Source organism: Lipotes vexillifer, unplaced genomic scaffold (genome assembly GCF_000442215.2).
Source record: "Lipotes vexillifer unplaced genomic scaffold, Lipotes_vexillifer_v1.1 scaffold1375, whole genome shotgun sequence".
In the NCBI taxonomy this organism is placed as follows: domain Eukaryota; kingdom Metazoa; phylum Chordata; class Mammalia; order Artiodactyla; family Lipotidae; genus Lipotes; species Lipotes vexillifer.
Window position 1 is genome coordinate 74,724 of NW_006773119.1, and position 18,537 is coordinate 93,260.

An 18,537-nucleotide genomic window follows, 5' to 3' on the forward strand; every position below is an offset into this window, starting at 1 on the left:
GAGGTGGAGGGAAAGAGCAAGTCTTTGGGAGTCTAGCAACCCTGAATTTTTTGACTTTCAGCAAGTTACTCTACCTCTCTGAGCCTCTACAAAGATTATAAGATAGATTTTGCAAGACTGCCATGAGGATTAACCTGTTTCATTCAACACATGTTTAATGAGTGTTCGCTGTGGGCCAGGGCCATCGTGCTGGGTGCTGGGGATATAGCCGTGACCAGGACGGTAGCTGTCCTCAGAGTTTCCGTCCTAACCAGGAAGATGGTAAACAAATAGAAACTTGACACTGGGGTGTCAAGATTAAAAGGTTTAAGTAATAGGTATTTCAATGTAAGGTACTAACAAAGAAGATGTTCAGCGAGTGCTGGTCACCTTTCCTTTTCAGGGAGAAGCAAATATGTCCTTTGAAATGGGCATCTACAGTTCCTCACAGTGGGGAAAATACCTTGACCCCCACGACAGGGGATTTGGGCCAGCTCCTGCCACCCCAGTTTTCCTTGGCTTCTACCCCATGGAGAGGGGGCTCTCTAGGTCCATTCCAGCTCTGCTCTGCGGTTCTGACTCCCCGAGGGACCAGCCCCACTGTGAGGGCATCCACATGAGCTGCAGGGGTTTTGTCCGACCCAGTACCTCAGGCTAGAACGGCCTCTCCTGCCTTTGCCCATCAAAGCCTACCCCAGCCTTCACGCACAAAGGGCCCTCAGAAAGTGGGGAGGGATGGGGGAAGGACCCGAGGAGCTGTTGCTGATGGGGATGCCATCCCCCTGCCTGACCAGCCCTCCACATTCCCTAGACCTTATCACCCATCAGGCTCCAGTCGGAGCTCACCTCCTCCCTAAAGCCTTCCACGATCCCCGAGCCAGTGGTGACCTCTCCCTCCCCAAACCTGTGCAGATCATCATGCTGCCCACTTCCTGGTCGGTCAGTGAGCCTCCATGTGCCGCTTGCCTTCACCATATGAAGATAGGTACCCTACCCCAGCCCTCCCAGCCTGTTCCAGGCCCCAGCACAGAAGCTGGTGACCGTGCTGCTGAAGGCTTCCTAGTCTCCTCCAGGTGTAGCACCCTGTCCTTTGCTTCTGTTCCCAAGTCTTTATCCTTACCCTTGTCAGGATGGTAATGATCTGTTGCCTGTCTCTTTCCACTACTGGACTGCACATCACTCAAAGCCACCTGACCCAGGGCTGGCACTTAGTAGGTGCCTAGTAGATTCTCACTGAAGGAATGAGACAACATTTGTCCCAGCCCTCACTGGAAGCACAACGGGGCTAAGAAACAGATGCGTAGCTATGGCTGCAGATGAGAGTGGCCGATGCCTTTTGAGAGGGGATGCTGGGGCCCACAGAGGGGGATCCACCTGCCACTGCCTCTTTCCAAGGCCTTTGTGTACTACCTCCTTCATTGCTACCAGCCGTTCCCATGCTCAGGTCCTTTTCACCAAGTGTAATCATCTTTTTTTGGCCGAACCCAGTGTGCCTCTGTGCCACGGTAGGGGTATGCTTTAAGTATTTTGACTTGATTCATTTTGCATTTAGGAAGAAACTGGAATTATACCTATAGCAAAGAAACTTCCTATTTACTTGCAGAAATGAAGGGAAGGCTTTAATACTTTTTCAGAAAAAATCTAATATTATTAGCCTTTTTTGTTTCAGCCAATATCAGAAATGGTATTTAGTGTCCAAACATATATTTTGAAGATATAGGTGATTTTTAAGCCTCCTGGAAGTAACATAAGCCTTAACTTTTTAGACAGGTTTTCAGGAAGAGTAGCGTTAGTCCAGTTGAAGGTAGACAAGAACAGAGAATGGTATAATTTTATTTATTTGTTGTGCCGGCAAACGTTTACCAAGCCCCTTACTGTGTGCCACGATTCCTATTTCATGGGAGAGGCCTCTGGGGCTTAAAAAAGTAAAGGAAATAAGAGAACCAGGATTTACACCAGGTTTTCTAGCACTAAACCCAGTATTTGTCCATCAGCTCACAGCTGTTTGTATGCTGTGTAATAAGAGTTTTACATTGTTACATTCTCAACTTGTCCAGAATTGGGATGTGCTGTATTTGTCTCTGGGTCCCCAGTGCCTCTTCCAGGGCTCCATCTTGGTCTGCAGTCAGGGATTGTGTGATGAATGGGCTCATGAATGACTGAATGAAAAGACAACTATCTTTTATACTCTTTCAAAAGCTTTCTTTACCCAGCTGAGAGGTTTCTCTCCATGGAAGGTATATTTTCTCCAAAATAAACCTGAGGTGGATCAAAAGGCTTTTTTTTTTTTTTTTGATTCCTACTCTTCCCACAAGTGAACAAAGTTCCTTTGTTACTTAAAATATCTGCACCAGATCGTGCAATGCCCCGTCTCTTAGCGCAAGTGCTTATTATTGTGGCTAATTTGGTCACGTATGTTTCAAGGAGAACAATGCCTCAGAAATTTTTAAAAGCAAAACAGCAATCCGAAGCGTCTGTTGTAATGAGATGTAAATTGCCAACATCATAGTGGAGCCTCTACTAAAATTTGCAGTGAAGTGTTTTTTCTCCTTTTTAAATTAAAAGCACTAGAGGCCCTCCCTCCTCTCCCCAAAGAAACCACATGCTTTTTGTTCCTTTTCCCTCTGATTCTGTAATACTGAACACCCTGCTTTACTGATTGATTCATTCCTTCATTCATCTGCCATTTTCTGAGCCTGTGTCAGAGCCTCTGTTCTATGCCTGCCTCAGTGCCAGTCTCTCCAGAGGCATTATCAGGTGGCTATTGGCAAGTCCCCATTTTGCAGGTAGGAAAGCTGAGGCTCAGAGAGGTGAGGTGGCGTGTCTCAGGTCACGCAACTTGGATCTACCCCCAGGTCTCCTGACACACCCCTTCCAAGATGAGCCTTTGGTTGGTCTCTCCTCCTTGCTGAGGCACCATCTGAGTCACCAGGTGCCTTCTGTATACAATGCCAGAGGAGGCAGTTGAGGAGAGCGGTGCAGAGGGGTGGGATAGGGAGGGGGGGAGGGAGACGCGAGAGGGAGGGGATATGGGGGTATATGTATACGTATAGCTGATGCACTTTGTTATACAGCAGAAACTAACACACCATTGTAAAGCACTTATACTCCAATAAAGTTGTTAAAAAAAAAAAAAAAAAATCCCTGGCAGCCACCAGGTATTTTAAACAGTGCTGATTGGGTACGTTAGAAAATAGTGTTCCTTGAGAGCCAGAAGATCCCAGTACGATAGCCTCAGTATTTGACAAAACTCCGTTGGTCCCTGAGGAGACCAGCACAGGGGAGCATAGCGTGGGTGTGCTGTGGAGCGCAGGCACCTGCTCTGGGCTGGGCCTGTGCTAGGCACCTGAGGCAAAAGAAGACCAGCAGTGCCCTGGCTCCCAGGGACTAGCAGTGACTAACTGAGCACCCAATATGACCCTCGTGTGGGGGAGGGGCAGTGGGGGAGAGCCACTGTTTACTGAGCACCTGCTTCGTGCCGGAGTCTGGATCAATCATTTCATATGTAACTCGTTTAATCTTCAGTCTGGCCAAGTCGCTGTTGTCATCCCTCCTTTCAGGTGAGGCAACAGAGTCAGAAGGGTTAAGTAACTACTGATGTGTAAAATTGCCTGTCGAGGATTGAATTGGAACCAGGCATTGTGTGGAGCCCTGTCTCTGACGTAAAAGGACGGCGCAGTCTCTGCCTGCCCTCAGGCCTCACGGTGGTCTAGTGAGGGGCAGGCATAGAAACAAATGAGTGCATCTGATTATCATCGGGGGAGGGGAGCGTCTGAAGGACCTGGTTAGGCCAGTTCGGAACGGAGTCTCGGAAGAGGGGACCGGCGGAGGGTGGAGCCAGAGAGGTGACCTTTTGCTCTCAGCCCTTGCTCTTTCTGATGTCCCTCACGTGTCCCCCTGTAGCCATCTGAACTGTCCGTTCCCTTGGCTAGATGTTTCCAATTTCTATTTCACAGCCCTAGCTTCTACTTTCACGGCTGAAACAGGTTTCAGATATTTGGCAACAGCTTCCCTCCCACCCACCCCGACCACCGCCCCCAAGCACCTCCACTCAGCAGCAGGGCTTTATTTCAGAATCTCTGCTCCAGCCCGCTGAAGTCTCTTTCTTGCCCACAACTTTCTCTCCCCTCTCATGTTATGAAGAATTTACTGAGAGCCTGCAACGTGCCAGGCCTAGCCCTAGGTGCCAGGATTGCAAAGAGAGTAAAACTTTGCCCTTGAAGAGCTTCACAGTTTGATGTGGACAACAGATTGGTCGATGATTGCAAGTACAACTTGCTGGAAGTATTTACAACTTAGAGACCCCCTACTTGGTAGTGATCAGAGCAAGGCCTCACGAAGGAGACATCTAAGCTCTGTTCTGCAGTCTGACCAGGGGCTTGGCAGGCAGATGAGGGGGCGTTCAAGGCCAAAACAATAGCACATCCAAAGGCTCAGAGGCTTGGGACAACAGCATCTGGGGGACGTGAGCAGTGTCAGGGGAGAGCAGGAATTGAGCGTCAGACGTAGAGAGGAGGCTGGTTATTCTGGGCCTTCAAGAGGCTATCTATGGTGTGCAACTTAATTTTGAGGGTAATGGGAGCCTAAGCCAGGAAGGATCTGGTCGTGAGTAGATCTCTTTAGCAGCCGTTGTGGAGATGGATGGGAGAGAACTAGACAGAGTCAGAGCTGAGATGGATTCGATCTCTTCTCCAACACCTTCCTCTCATAGAAGGAAAAGGAGGCTCCAGAGGAGGGAGGCTATCTTGCCAAAGATTACCTGTGCTCCAGTGACCGCATGGACCACCCCCTCTCAGCCCATTCCTTTTTCTGTGTTGCTGAATGTCAGAGCAGGAAGAGACCTCAGATGCCAACTTGGCCAGGCCCTTTTGGGGAAACTGAAGTAATTACTTCTTCCCTGATCTAAGAAAAGATCAAATGCTCCACCTGAGTTTGCTTATATCTCAGAAATGCAACCGAGATCTCACACAGAGAGAAGATAAAGTTTGGCATCTGCTTCTGAAACTTTAGAATTATTCATTCGTTCTTGTCATTCTTTTATTCATTTAACAAACATTCAGAGAACACCTCCTCATTCCAGGTGCTGGGGACGAAGAAGAATAAGCCTTAGGCCCAGCTCTTGAGTAGGTCACGCAGAATGGGGAGATGGTCTCCCAAGATGAGCCCTCCTTTTTTGTCAACGCTGTGCTACTCCCCAACCATGCTGCATTCAGCTTTGTGTGTTCAAACTTAAATATTGGAGACTGCAGAGATCTGTCTTGCAGATGGCAGCGGCCAGCAACTCAGGAATGATATTCTTGTTGTGGGAAGCCCTGTCATGAGGAATTTTTGTAACAAAATCACCAATACCTTCGCGACCACCAGCCAAAGCAAGGGCGTGGCAATTGAACATAGAATTGCAGCCAGATTGTTGGTGAGGGCTTTAGTACACAAAGAGCACTGTCCCAGGTGGCCCACATGGTAGGGATAAGGGGAGGTTGGACCCTGAAACCCGCTGGTTACTTAAGTTATATGCACAGCCCTGGGGACCGGCTTTGGCAGTAGCTGAACTTCTGCTCCCATTAAACCCTGAAGTATTTGCATAGGGAGAATTTCCAGGATGCTAAACTCTCCGTTGGCCTTTGGAGTTGCTCTCCTGCAAAAGTTAATCTAGTCATTTGGCCTTATTTACTCATTTTCATCCTGTTTCTCTGCCCTTTGGTAATCAAGACACAATAGGCGATTTGAAAAATAGTTCATGATTTTTAAAAGCTAATGGAGAAGAAAATATCCCCCTTTGAAACCACCGCCATTTATCTAGCTGCCTTTCACAGTTTAAACCGTGCATAATTTGCGTTCATTGCATTAAAATAAAAATCAGGGTAGCTGCTGGTTCAGGCAATCAGAGGCTTAATCTGTATTGTATTTTAATTTCTTGGTTGAAATGCTCCTGCCTAGATACTAGGTCTTGGTGGGAGGGGGGAGGCCTTTGCATTTCTCCCCGCCCCCCACCGCTTTCCTGTCTTCTGCTGTGGCCTACTTCGCATAGGCTGCAGAGGTGGGGTTTTGGCAAATACACAATTTGCATACTGGAGTCATTGCCACCCGGTCTCCACCCCAGTCTTAACAGGACCTCTTTCCTCTGCAGGAAGTCGAGTCCCCTGTGTTTTCATTCAGACAGTGGCACCCTAGAAGACTGCTTCTCATTCATGCTTAATTAGCTTCTCGTCCATTCTTGTCTTCCAGTTTTCCACCTTTTCCCGTGACATTCATACCTCATATTATTTTCAAGCTTGGGTTTAAGTGTAGTCCAATGGACAAAAATAAGCCAACATATTTTTTGTGTGCCGCTATGTGCTGATAGATGCCTAGTTAAAATATTTGCCTTTTCTTTTCCTTGGAGTTCTAGACAGATCTCTTTTCTTAACTGCCTAGGTCCCGCCATTGACTTGGAAAAAGTAAAGTCAGAATGTCTCGAGCCCGAGCCGGAGTTACGGAGCACTTTCAGTGAGGAAGCAAATACGTCGTCCTATTACCCCGCTCCTGCACCTGTCATGGACAAGTATATCCTAGACAATGGCAAGGTAGTGTTTCAAGCTCACTATCCATTCCCTGCAAGTGTTGGTTAGTCAGTGTGAAGATGGAGAGTATGTTGGGAGCTTCCCGAGCCACAGCCTGACCAGTTGGCCTCCTGGCCTAGCCCTGAGTGACTGCTTCCAGAATCCATGTGTTATAACTAGTGGAGCTTTACTAGGACTTTTTCTTTTTCTCTTCCTTTTCCTTTTTATCTTTTTTTTTTTTTTTTTTTTTTTTTTTTGGTAAATATTGGGCCAAAGCAACTGTAAAACGAAACTGACATTTAAAAATAGCTCATTAGTGAGAATGTATTTTAAAATGATAATTCAATGAAACCAGATGCATAAAATTTATAAGGTGATCTAGAAATATCTGATTTACAGATATGGATATGACTCAATATTTATCCATTCACCATTTACCAAGTACCCATGTGTTCTAAGCCCTGCCCTAAATGACAGGGATACATGGGACTTCCCTGGAGGTTGAGTGGTTAAGAATTCACCTTCCAGTGGGTGCGGGTTCAATCCCTGGTTGGGGAGCTAAGATCCCACATGCCCGTGGCCAAAGAACCAAAACATAAAACAGAAGCAGTATTGTAACAAATTCGGTAAAGACTTTGAAAATTGTCCACATCAAAAAAAAAAAAAAAAAAAAAAAATTTTTTTTTAAATAAATAAATAAAATGCCAGGGATACAGAGGTGAATGGGACATGCTCCTTACCCCTAAGCTGCTTTCAAGTTGTACATTCAGCGTGGTTAGCCCACAGTCCTAGGACCACATATAACTCCTCAGATTTTTTTGTAAGACTCTTGAAAAAATGTTATGAAAGAAAACTTAAGCAATATTAGTAGTTATATTAGTACAGGGGTGAAAAGTAATGGAATAGCCTTTGGAAGTCTTAAAGTCACATGATGATATAGTAGCAGGGCAGGGAGAAGACTTCTGATATTCTTCCAACATCCAAATGAATTCGTCTTGGAGGAAGTATATTGGATCCCTTTGTCTAGGCGCTGGTCAGATGCAGCTGTACTGTAATATTCTCTGCTACCATGGCATACATTACAGACATCACCTCTCCTCCCCAGAGACTCGTCTGTGTCAGTCTGTTTTTCTTGCCTTATGCTTCAGAAGGTCTCTGTTTACCCAGTATTGTTCCCCAGTGGGTTGATGAGAAAGAAAAGGTTGTTTTATTTGGGTTTGTCCAGATATATCCCTGCAGCTGGCCAGACTGAGCCAAAGCAAATAGCCAAAGCTGAGGAAATGAAACTTGTTAGTCTTTCAGGCTCTCTTGGATATGCTGCCCTCATCTCCATGGAGCACTTCCTCCCCTCCAGAGGGCCAAACCATAGGCCCATTCTGCCTTGCCTTGCTGCAGCCAGCAAGCTTTAAGAGTCTGCCTTGTAGGGCTTCCCTGGTGGCGCAGTGGTTGAGAGTCTGCCTGCCGATGCAGGGGAGTTGGGTTCGTGCCCCGGTCCGGGAAGATCCCACATGCCGCGGAGCGGCTGGGCCCGTGAGCCATGGCCGCGGAGCCTGAGCATCCGGAGCCTGTGCTCCGCAACGGGAGAGGCCACAGCAGGGAGAGGCCACAGCAGTGAGAGGCCCACATACAGCATAGAAAAAAAAAAAAAGAGTCTGCTTTGCAGGTTAGAGGTGGCATGACAGAGTGGAAGTAGGCAGCCTGGAGCCTGCTTAGCTCTATCTTTGTCCTACCTGTGTGACTCTGAGTGGGGTTTCCCTTCTCTGGGCCTCAGCGTCTCTGTCTGTGCCAGGTGGGATCAGATGGATGCTCTCCATAGTCATTAACAGTGACTCAAACTGTGTGTCTAAGTTTGGTGAACCTTTCCCAACTGAAGATAAAGAAAAGACTATTCTGTCTTTGTTGACTTTTTAGTCATGATCACGTTGTGGAATGACTATAGACTTTTTCTTAAAGTAGCTTCTAAGAGAAATCTGTTTCTCTCGTGTTTTGAAGACCGACGGACAGTTTCTGAGCATTATGAGGGTCTCTTTTGCAAAGGATCATTTTTCCTCCAGGAAAATGGGTCTCTGAAAGGTCATTTAATTTTTTCACTCTCGAGTTGCACAACAAATCTTTAAAGTGCCAAATTTCCTTTTTCATCGATTATTGCCAGCACGTTGCTATAAAACTAACCTGGCTTCTGTTTGCAGCTGATTTGCAATCAGAGAAATTTATTAAGGGAGAGGAAGGAAGCAGACTTACTGGAAATGGATGGCAGCTTCCTAGAACAGCAGTCCCCACATCCCAGAAGCAGCCATCATTGTTCTTGGCTCTGCAGCCATTTCTGACCCTTCCTTCTTTCTGCCTTAATCTCTGTGCTGCCTAGAGCATGGGGATGGGATCCATTTCCTAGCAGGAAACTGGTTTTGTCCTAAATAACATTTCGCAAAGACATTTTCTTGATCAAGTCCCATCCCACCAGTTGCCATACTTTTAATAACCTCCCTTGAAAGCATAAGGCTAACATTTTGGTCAAATGGGGCTTTATGTGAATAGGGCTTGCCATGAAAGCTACTTTCTGATTTTGCTAAAGTGCATTGCTTTTCTTTGTCTTAAGATATTTTATTTCAAAAACTCGTTGAATCATAAAGCTGCAAAGACCATTGAAGTTTAAACAGTCTAATTTATACATGGGATAGATGGGGAAATACATCCAGAGAAGGGGCTCGTCTATAGTTATACAACAGATCAGAGGCAGGCAGGCAGGAACTAGAAGCCGGATCACCTGGCTTCCAGGTCAGTGCTCTTTCCAGTCTGTTCTGCACCCCTGAAAATGGGGCATGACCCAGAGCTTTGTTGACCTCAGGAGCCCTTGTCCCAAATGCCCCAACATATACCTGTGATTGGTCTTACCCAGGGCCACTTCTTTCTGTGCTGTAAAATTGGCCTTGTATTCGAATGCATGGCAGAAAATATTTTCTTCTCCGAGGAACAGCAGCTCATCAGAACTGAAAGCCAGTGACACTAAGACATATTAAATATGCGCTTCAGTTTCTTACTGCCTTGTGTTCAGACTAGCCCTGATCACTTTGTAGGAGGCAAAGGAGGCAAAGCCTCGACCTCTCCCCACAGAGACGCGGGGCTGAATCAGGTAGTGAAACCTCTCAGTAGGCTAGAAATTCAGAAGGGATAGAGCTTAGCCCTGGAGTAGTGAAGGAGGTTTTCCTGCGTTGGGGAGCGGGGCTTGAAAGCTTAGCAGGCTCAAGAAGGCATAAGGGAAGGCACTCATCCCTGGGTGGGGGAGAGGCATGAGCAGAGACGTGGATGGGGGAAAGAAGGCAAAGGAAGTACCCGTTTCTGGTTGTGTGCTGTCCTCCTGACGTTGGACTCATGTTATCTCACTGAATCCTCAAAACAGCTCTGTGAATTAGGTGGTGATCTGCCTCTGGTACAGCTGAGAAAAGTAAGGTTCAGAGAGGTAAAGTGACTAGCCCAAGACACCCAGCTAGTAGGTGGAAGGGCCAGGATTCACACAGGGCTGGAGACTCCAGAGCCCATCCTCTTTCTGTTACCTACCAGACACTGGAAGTAGGAGGTAATGAGTGAGTTTGGGGGGGATCATTGAGTGATGGACATAGTACGATTAGCAGGTTGAATGGAAACAGGATTCTAGAGGACCTTTAACGCCGCCTGAGGAGGTTGGATTTGAGGTGACAGGAAACAGGGAGCCATTCAAGATTCCAGAGGGTTAACATAAAAACACAGAGTTGAAAGACTGCGGAAGTCATCTAGTCAAAGAAGGAAAGCTATGTTTTAGGGAATTAATCTGGCAGTGTTTACAGCGTGGGTTGGAGCGGGCAGGGACTGGAGGCAGGAAGGCCAGCCCGTGGCTTTTCTCCAGGTTTCCCTGACTGCAATGTGAACTGCAGTGGGCGCTGGCCAGGGCAGTGGCCGGGCAGGTACAGAGGAAGGCTCAAGAGGAGAGCCATCTGAATACTGATCTGCTTTGCTTCCACCCCCGTTAGCACCACCGTGACACTGGTGGCAGCAGGTAGGCCGGGAGAGCATGGGCTGCAGGGTCATAGGATTTGATTCCAGAATGTACTGATAGTATGTCTTAGGAAAACTAATGAGTCCTTCTGAATCTCTGTTCCTGTCTGTAAAGTAGGAATAATTATTTCTACGTATTTCCATCTCTTAAGGTCATTATGAGGATTAACTAAACTGAGAGTACAATACCTAGTTCACTGTAGGTGCGCAAAAAATATTAGTGTCCCCTGTCTCTTGTAGAACATTGGCTAAGATAACTGCCATCTCTCTTTTAAGAACAGTAAATTAAAAGGTTGTAGGAAAGCTAGGCTCAGGTTAGAAAAGAGCAGAGATCTTTGGAAAACTGAAGTTGTCCTCCATCTCCAAGGCTTTCTGATTCTGCATTTAACGTAACTCACACCCCTTGTTTTCCCCTATCTCAGGAAGCTTGCGTGGGTAGCCCCAGAGAGCCACCCAGGGAGGTGACTTGGGGTCCAGCAGGGAGCAGCAGGGAACTTGTCCCCAGTATGCCTGATCTGGCACACAGACTGCCCACCTGCAGTTCAGACTGTAGAGAGAAGGCCAGACTTGACCTTGGGTCTATGTTGCCCAGCCAGCCCCAGGCAGCACATCTCACTCCAGGGTTACTTATCTTCCTGAGTCGTATGAACAGATTTATAGCACCAAAGTTTGCAGCACAGGAAGGCCAGGTGGATCTGGTTATCTGATATGGTGCCTGCAGAGGTCCGAATGATCTTTTGAGCTAAGGGAAGTGGAGTTAGATATGGCAGGTAGGTTGGTTACTTGCTGACATTCGTGGGTGGGCTGTGTCAGTGTCTCTGGCTGACCTGTCTGCCCATCTGTGCGTGCCCACCTTGCTTTCCAGGCCAACCTTCCGTAGAAAGGTCTCCAAACATGGGTCCTGCTGGTCTGCCATCAGTCTGGGTGTGCGTGCCGTCTCTCAGACCAGACTCTCCTGAGATGCCTCCCGACCATGCGAGGTCGATGACCTACAGTCTTTCTGAAGACAGGGACCTTGGCAGGGGCTTTCCATTCCCCTCAGAAGGTTTTACCCCATCAGTGGCTCCCTCTCCTCCATCCCCACGGAGGCCATTTCCAGCCTCCATAGACTCAGCAGAAACACAACATAAATAGCAATGTCAAAGTCAAAATTTAATGTTTTTAATGATTAATGTTAGCAAATGGTCTTCAAGTTGTTAAAAGAGCCAGAAAGGGGGGAAAAAAAAAATCTCAAACCTCATCGCTAGATCATTCTGGGACTTTTGCATTTAATGACTCTGCACTGAAATTTTCTGAGTGCTTCCCTTACAAAGAGCATAAGACTGTGTTTTGTTCTGTGTGCCGTCAGATCAGACCAGAGACACAGTGGTTGTGCTTAATTTGTTAAAATCATAGGTGTTCTCAGCCAGAAGGAATTTAGCTGAAATCCAACTCTCCCAGTTCAGTTCATGGGAAACTGAAGCCAGAGACAGAAAGGACTTGCACAGACACACTCCGTTAGTGGCAGAGCCTGGATGGTTTCCCTCCTCACTCCACCTGCTGTGGTTGTCACACCTAGTAATTACCTAGGAAGCTTTAAACCATCCTGACAACGCGGCCCCACCCAGATGAAATAAATCCACTCTGCAAGTTCAGAGTTGAGTGACTTTCAGCAAGCAGCTGTACCTTTCTCAACCTGGTTTTTCCACCTGAAATAAAAATAGTGTCCCAACGCCTTCCTTCCAGGGTTGCTGTGAAGATTTTGAGATAGTGGATATAAAGCAGTAGAATAAGGCCTGGCACGTTACAGGTATTCAGTAAATGATTATTTCCCTTAAAGAAAGTTAATTAGTATTTATGGAACAAACCCCTTGCAGTTGTGCAGCAGTGTCTTTTAAAGGACAAGAAAAATCTCCAGCTCCCATCCTGTCCGACTAAACAGGTGCTTGCTTGTGTTCTTATCCCTTTCAGGTCCATCTGGGAAGCGGGATTTGGGTTGATGAGGAGAAATGGCACCAGCTACAAGTAACCCAAGGAGATTCCAAGTACACAAAGAACTTGGCAGTCATGATTTGGGGAACAGATGTTCTGAAGAACAGAAGCGTCACAGGAGTTGCCACAAAAAAAAAGAAAGATGCAGTCCCTAAGCCACCCCTCTCGCCTCACAAACTAAGCATCGTCAGAGGTGGGTCCCGCACTGGAAACGCAGTGGCTGAGGCACCAGGAATGTGTCGGGCACATTTCAGTTCAACAGACACCTACTGAAGCTTCTCCATGCCAGGCCCCGGGCTGGGCATGGGGACACAGGAGCAGATGTGGACCTGGTCCCAGAAGAGCTCACATTTAACAGGGCAGAGGAGCTGTGGACACAAGTACAGTTCAAGGAGCTAGCATGCGAGAGGGACAGAGGGGGGTTCTCAGGAGGGGAGGAAACCCCTAGCCAGAAAATCAGGGAAGGGTTCCTGGGAAGGGGGTCACTGGATTAGGCCTTGAAGGATCCATCAGACATGGAGACGCAGATGTGTAAAGAGAGGTACTCGGGAGGCAGAAGCATCTGGAACAGAGGCGTCGGGTTGGGAAAGGAGTGCTGCTGGAGGTGGAAGCTAGGGGGCCAGTTCCGGGGGGTCCTAGCATCGTGCCTGGAGCACTTAGTGAGGTGAAGACCAGCTGAGGGTCACTGGATTCAGCTTCTTTTCTGGGGTTTGGGAGGGGTTGGAGGGAAGGCAGAGAGACAGGGAGTCGTTTGTAAAGATAGGGCACTGACCTGGACTCTGATTTTCCTTCCCTCCTGCCTTCCTTTCTTCCTCCCCTCTCTTCCCTCTTCCTTCTTTCTTTCCTCTGTCTCTCCCACCCACTCTCCATCCGTTCATGGAGCCCTTATTCCTTGCCAGGCTCTCTACTGGGTATGGAGGACACAGAGGGGGATAAGGCACAGTCTCCATCTGCAAGGTGCTTACAGTCACATGGGGAGGGTGAACACGAGAACAGCTAGTTACGGTACAGATAATACAAACTATGGAGACAGGCAGGAAAGTACGTGGGAGCAGAGAGAATATAGTAATTGCTAATTATTCTGAGCGATCGCTACGTTTCAGGTTCTGTTTTCTCTATGATTCTGTGTTAAAAATTCTTTTACATATATTAACTCATTTAATCTTCATAACACGTAACACTCCTTCCGTTGGCTGCCAGTATTATCCCAGTTTTAGTTGCAGAAACTGGACACAGAGATGCGAAGTAACTTGCCCAGATCGCACAGCTTTAGGGGTAGAGCCAGGAGTCCGAGCCAGGAGGGCTGGCTTCAGAAGCTGTGCTCCTATAACCACTAGTCTCTTAAAGTGTCCAACTGCCATGTTCTGGTGAAGAAAGTAAGACTCATTCAGCATGTACATTTTGAACAGGCCACGTGCCAAGTTCTGGGGCAGAGACAGCAAGTATGTCCATGAACAGATCAGATCATTTCAGGTGCTGATGAAAGGCCGTGAAGCCTCATCGAGCGATACAGTAGCTGTGTTGGCTGGGGTGGGTGGAGAAGACCTGCCTGAAGCGGTGCATTCAAGCTGGGAGCCAGACGTGGAGGTCAGCCCTGTGCAGGTCTGAGGGGTGGTGAAGCAGGCAGGATAAAGAGCGGGTTCAAGGGCCTGCATGTGCCCAAGGGGTGAAGCAGCCCCGGGGCGCTGCAGAGTCATGAGTGAGGGGATGCTGAGATCAGGCCAGTGGGCGAGAGAGGGTCTTTTAGGGCCCTGAAGGCCACAGTAATCGGCTTGGATTTACCCTACCTGCAGGAGAAAGGTAATGGAGGTCTTCAGTGGGAGTGACCGAATGGGAGGTCAGTTAGGAGGCTGATGTAGTGGTCTTGGGGAGGCATGGACTATGGTTAGAGCAGTGGAAACAGAGAAAAATGGCCAGATTTAGGGTGTACTTTGGAGGTTGAGGTGTAAGGACACAGAGAGATTAGGTGACCAGCCAGAACTCACAGCTACAGGGTTTCAGAGCCTGGATTTAAGCCCACCCCCACTGACTCTGGTCTGGGGCTTGTTCCGTAGCACAGCTGCCCCCGTTGCTGGCCGATTCATGATGACCTGATTTAGGCAGACACTTATTTTTAGACGAGCGGAGGTAACCTTTAGTCTGCCCACTGTCTGAAAAGGTGGAGCCTAGTTTGGGAGGTCGCCCTGAGAAAGCGTCCTTCCTGGGGACACAGCCCTGCTTACCTGAGAGGTGGCTGACCTCTAATTCTGTTACACTTGTTGGGCTGTGACTCAGCAGGTCCCAGGTGCCTTCCAGTGACCGGCTGCCCTCCCGTTGTCACGCCGTGGTATAAAATCATCTGCTGTGCGTCTGCCTCAGGCACGGGTGTGACTGTGTCGGGCTCACCTCCACGTCTTCCTTGCCTCTCGCACAGGTCCTGGCACACAGTGGGAGCTCAGTCGCCGAGGGCTGAACGAGTGCCACACTGAGACCTGCAAGCTGATCCCCTGACTGACTCTTCACACTGTTTCTTGCGAACTACTTTCCTTCCATGTCGCAGTGTCTTCAGCTGAACGCTCACCTCTTAAGACAGTTAAGAGGGCTGCTTGGATTGTAGCTTGGAATAGTTATGTTTGAGGTGTGAGAAGTTTCCATTCTTTGTTGACAAGTGAGCTGCCCCCGTGGAGCCGACATGACCTCGTGATGGTCACATCACTGAAGCTCATGACTGTTCAGTGCTTTGCAGCTGTCAGGCCCTCTCCTGTCTGCTCCCAGTGCAGGGTGATGGGGAGTAGAAATTGGAACCAGGTATCGAAAGCCTGAGGTCGAGCCCCAACTCTGCTTTGCTTTAACTCTGAGCTCACCCTGGTTCTGTTATGTTTATTTTTGTTTCCCCAGGCCCAGCGCAGTGCCAGTACCAGGTAGATGCTTGGTGTGTCCATGTGTAAAGGCAGGATTCACAGTCCTTGTCCTGGCTGCCCAGTGGACCTGTAGGCATTTGTATGTTCTTTGGACCCCATTCAGATGATGTCATTTGCAGCTAATGTGGTCCCCAATACTAAGGAACAATCTAGAAGAAAATACCTCAGCTGTGTGGCTTGGGGCTATTACAGACTCACTGTCTTCAGGCCCATAGGCCAGGCCCTCCAAGTTTCCCTCACTGATCCACTCCTCCATTTCCTAAGCCCTTTTTAAACCTTCTCTACTCTTCCAGAACATGGTAGTCCACAGCTCTCTCTTTTTCAAAAGATGACCATGTCTCTTCCTTCACAGAGGAAAGAAAAAGAAATCCCACAGCTTCGAACCACCCTATCTGCAAACTTCACTGGATCCCCCGGTTCTTCTGCCTCATGTTTCCTTCTCTTATTTGGGACTGGCTGTTCTCTCCAACTGGATCACAGCCCACCTGCCTTCCTAAGTACCTTGTCCCTCCCGCTCAACTGGGTCCTTCCCGGCACCATTTAAATATACTTTGATCACTCATTTCTTACAGAAGCAAACAAAACACTCCCTAGACGTCACTTCCATCACCCAGCTGCCGCCATGTCTCTCCGTTCCTTTTCACATCCAGGTTTCCCGAAAGAGTTGTCTGCCTTCACTGCCCGTGTGCACCGGGAACGCCCCTGCCATCTGGCATCGGCTCCCAGCCCTCTGCGTACTCTGTGCTTGCCAGGCTTCCCCGTGGCTCCACCTCTACCTCTTCCCCAGCCGTTTGACCTGATCCCCCCTCCTTTACTGAGAAACCCTCCTGCATGCTCAGGTCTCCTCCTGCCTGTGGCTTTGCATCCCCCCTGTGGGCTCCCCTCCCGCTGCCCTCTTGTCTGTCTCCAGCCCGCTTCTCTCTCATTCTGCAACGCTGCCCTCCGCTGCTCTCACTCCCGCCGTCCCCATTGCCCTCGGCATGCTCACGGCCCTGGGTTGAAATCCACACTCCTGGCGTCTTGGCTGCTGCCTGGTGATCTGGCCTCTGGTGACTCCCCCGGCCTCATCTCACACCACACTTCCCGTTTCCACTGTGCTCTAACCACTGAGGCCTTCTCCCGGCCCCCTCCTGTTCCCACTGCCAGCAGTGCCCTTCCTCTGGTCTGCACATCCTGCCTCCTTGTCATTCAGAGAGGCCGTCCCCGACCGCCCGGGCTGATGAAGGAGCCCTTCCATTGCTCTCTGTCACATCACCCTCCCTAAAGTCCCTGCGGAGCATTTCTTACTTGCTCGTTTATTTGCTTGATGATTGTCTTTTTCCCCACCTCCATTAGAACATCAGCTTTATGAGCATCTTGCTCAGGGCCAGTCAGTGTTCAATAAATATTTGTTGAATCAGTGACTGATTCCCAAATCTATATTTGACCTCAGTTCACACTTCCATGTTCCTGATCCATACATCCAGGTGCCCACTGGTCACCTCCTCCTGGATGTCCACGTGACACTGGCACATCTGCACTGCTCACTGCTCCCTCCTCTTCCTCCTCCCCAAAGCCTTCTGCCTCTCTGTGTTCCCTGTCTTGATAAATGACACCACCTGCCAGGGACCCAGAGAGGCCTCATTCCTGACTCTTCCACATGCCCGCTCTCCATCTGTTCTGCCCCAAATACCTTTTAAACCGTCCACTTCTCTCCATACCCATCGCGCCTCACGTAGTCCAGGCCACATCACCTCTCCCCTGCCTTACTCCAGCAGCTGCCAGACTCCTCTCTCCATTTGTAGCCAGAGTGATCTTTCAGAAACCCAGTATGATCCTGTTACCACCACCCCGTCACAGCCAGTCCCTGGTGTCCATTATTAAAGGGTAAGCTTCTTAACGTGTCGTAAAAGCGCCTTCATAATCTGGCCCCTGGCTCTAGCGCCAGTTTACTTTTCAGCCAATATTCCCCTTGTTCACGAAGTTCTTACCATAACGAACTGCTGTATTCCAACAAGCCTTGTCCCCTCTCACATTAGGGAATTTGTAAATGCTATTCCTGGCACCTGGAACATAGATCAGACTGCCCACCCGACACGCGTGCTGCTCTGCCTGGCTAGCTGCTACTCACCACCCAGGTGTGCTTAGGAGAACCGTCCTTCAAGGAAGCCTTCCCTGACCTCTCAGGGTAGGCGGGGATCCTTCTGTTGTATGTCCCAGAGCACCCCGTGCCTACCTCTGTTCTCTTCTTTCTCTATCTTTGCCTCCCAGGTGCCAGGTCAAGCAACCCTTTAGAGCCCATAACTACTTGCCATGCCGGTGAGTGAGAAGGAAATCGACTTGCCCAAGGTCATACAGCGGGTTAGATCAGAGCTGAGCTGAACTGGGCTTTCAGGCTTCCCATTGTCTCCAGGGCTTTCTTGTCTTACCAAAATACAGTGTTGATTTGTTTTTTCTTTACTACAGCCAGGCAGGTTTGAAGCCTGTCTCCCATCGCACCATACACTCCCCATTTTTAGGCTAATTATTTGAGCTCTTCCAGACTGTGTTTGACTGGTTCCTCCCATGCAAGCTGTCTGCTGGATTGAGATTGTTTGTATTTATTTTGTATGATTTTACCACATTTATTCGCATTTGCCATATCAAAATGACAAAAGCCTTGGTGCTCACAGGGTTGGTGAGGATTTTCTCCTCTCTGTGGTTTTAAAGTCACTCCTTACCGTGCAGCAGTGGGATGTGGTGAACGCTGACACCGCTTTAGAAAGATGAAAGCAGGAGGGCTGGAGGAGTCTCGCTTTAATGACAAGCTCCAGAATGACAGTTAAACCTTATTAAGGTCAAATGACCTTTTTTTTTTTTTTTTTTTGATGGCTCACGGGCCCAGCCGCTCCGCGGCACACAGGATCCCCCCAGACCGGGGCACAAACTCGTGTCCCCTGCATCGGCAGGCGGACTCTCAACCACTGCGCCACCAGGGAAGCCCCTCAAATGACCTTTTGCAAAGTGTCTGAGTTTTCAAATGAGCCACAGCGTTGAGTTCTGGTTAATTTTTATAACTTATTTAATAGGACCCATTAGCGCTGTTATAAACCTTGTTAATTAAGCAATAATCTCAAATGCTCCCTTGCAGAGGGAGGCAT

General features: G+C 48.6%; 1 protein-coding gene across 1 annotated transcript in view; it reads left to right on the top strand.

Moving 5' to 3' along the window:
* The window catches only part of BEND5 (BEN domain containing 5), a 47,450-nt gene that overhangs the window by 25,790 nt on the left and 3,123 nt on the right, over positions 1-18,537 (top strand). Inside the window, exons 5-6 of the mRNA XM_007448021.1 lie at positions 6,394-6,542; positions 12,498-12,711. Of these exons, the coding sequence (XP_007448083.1) occupies positions 6,394-6,542; positions 12,498-12,711 (363 nt within the window). The remainder of the gene's footprint in view (positions 1-6,393; positions 6,543-12,497; positions 12,712-18,537) is intronic.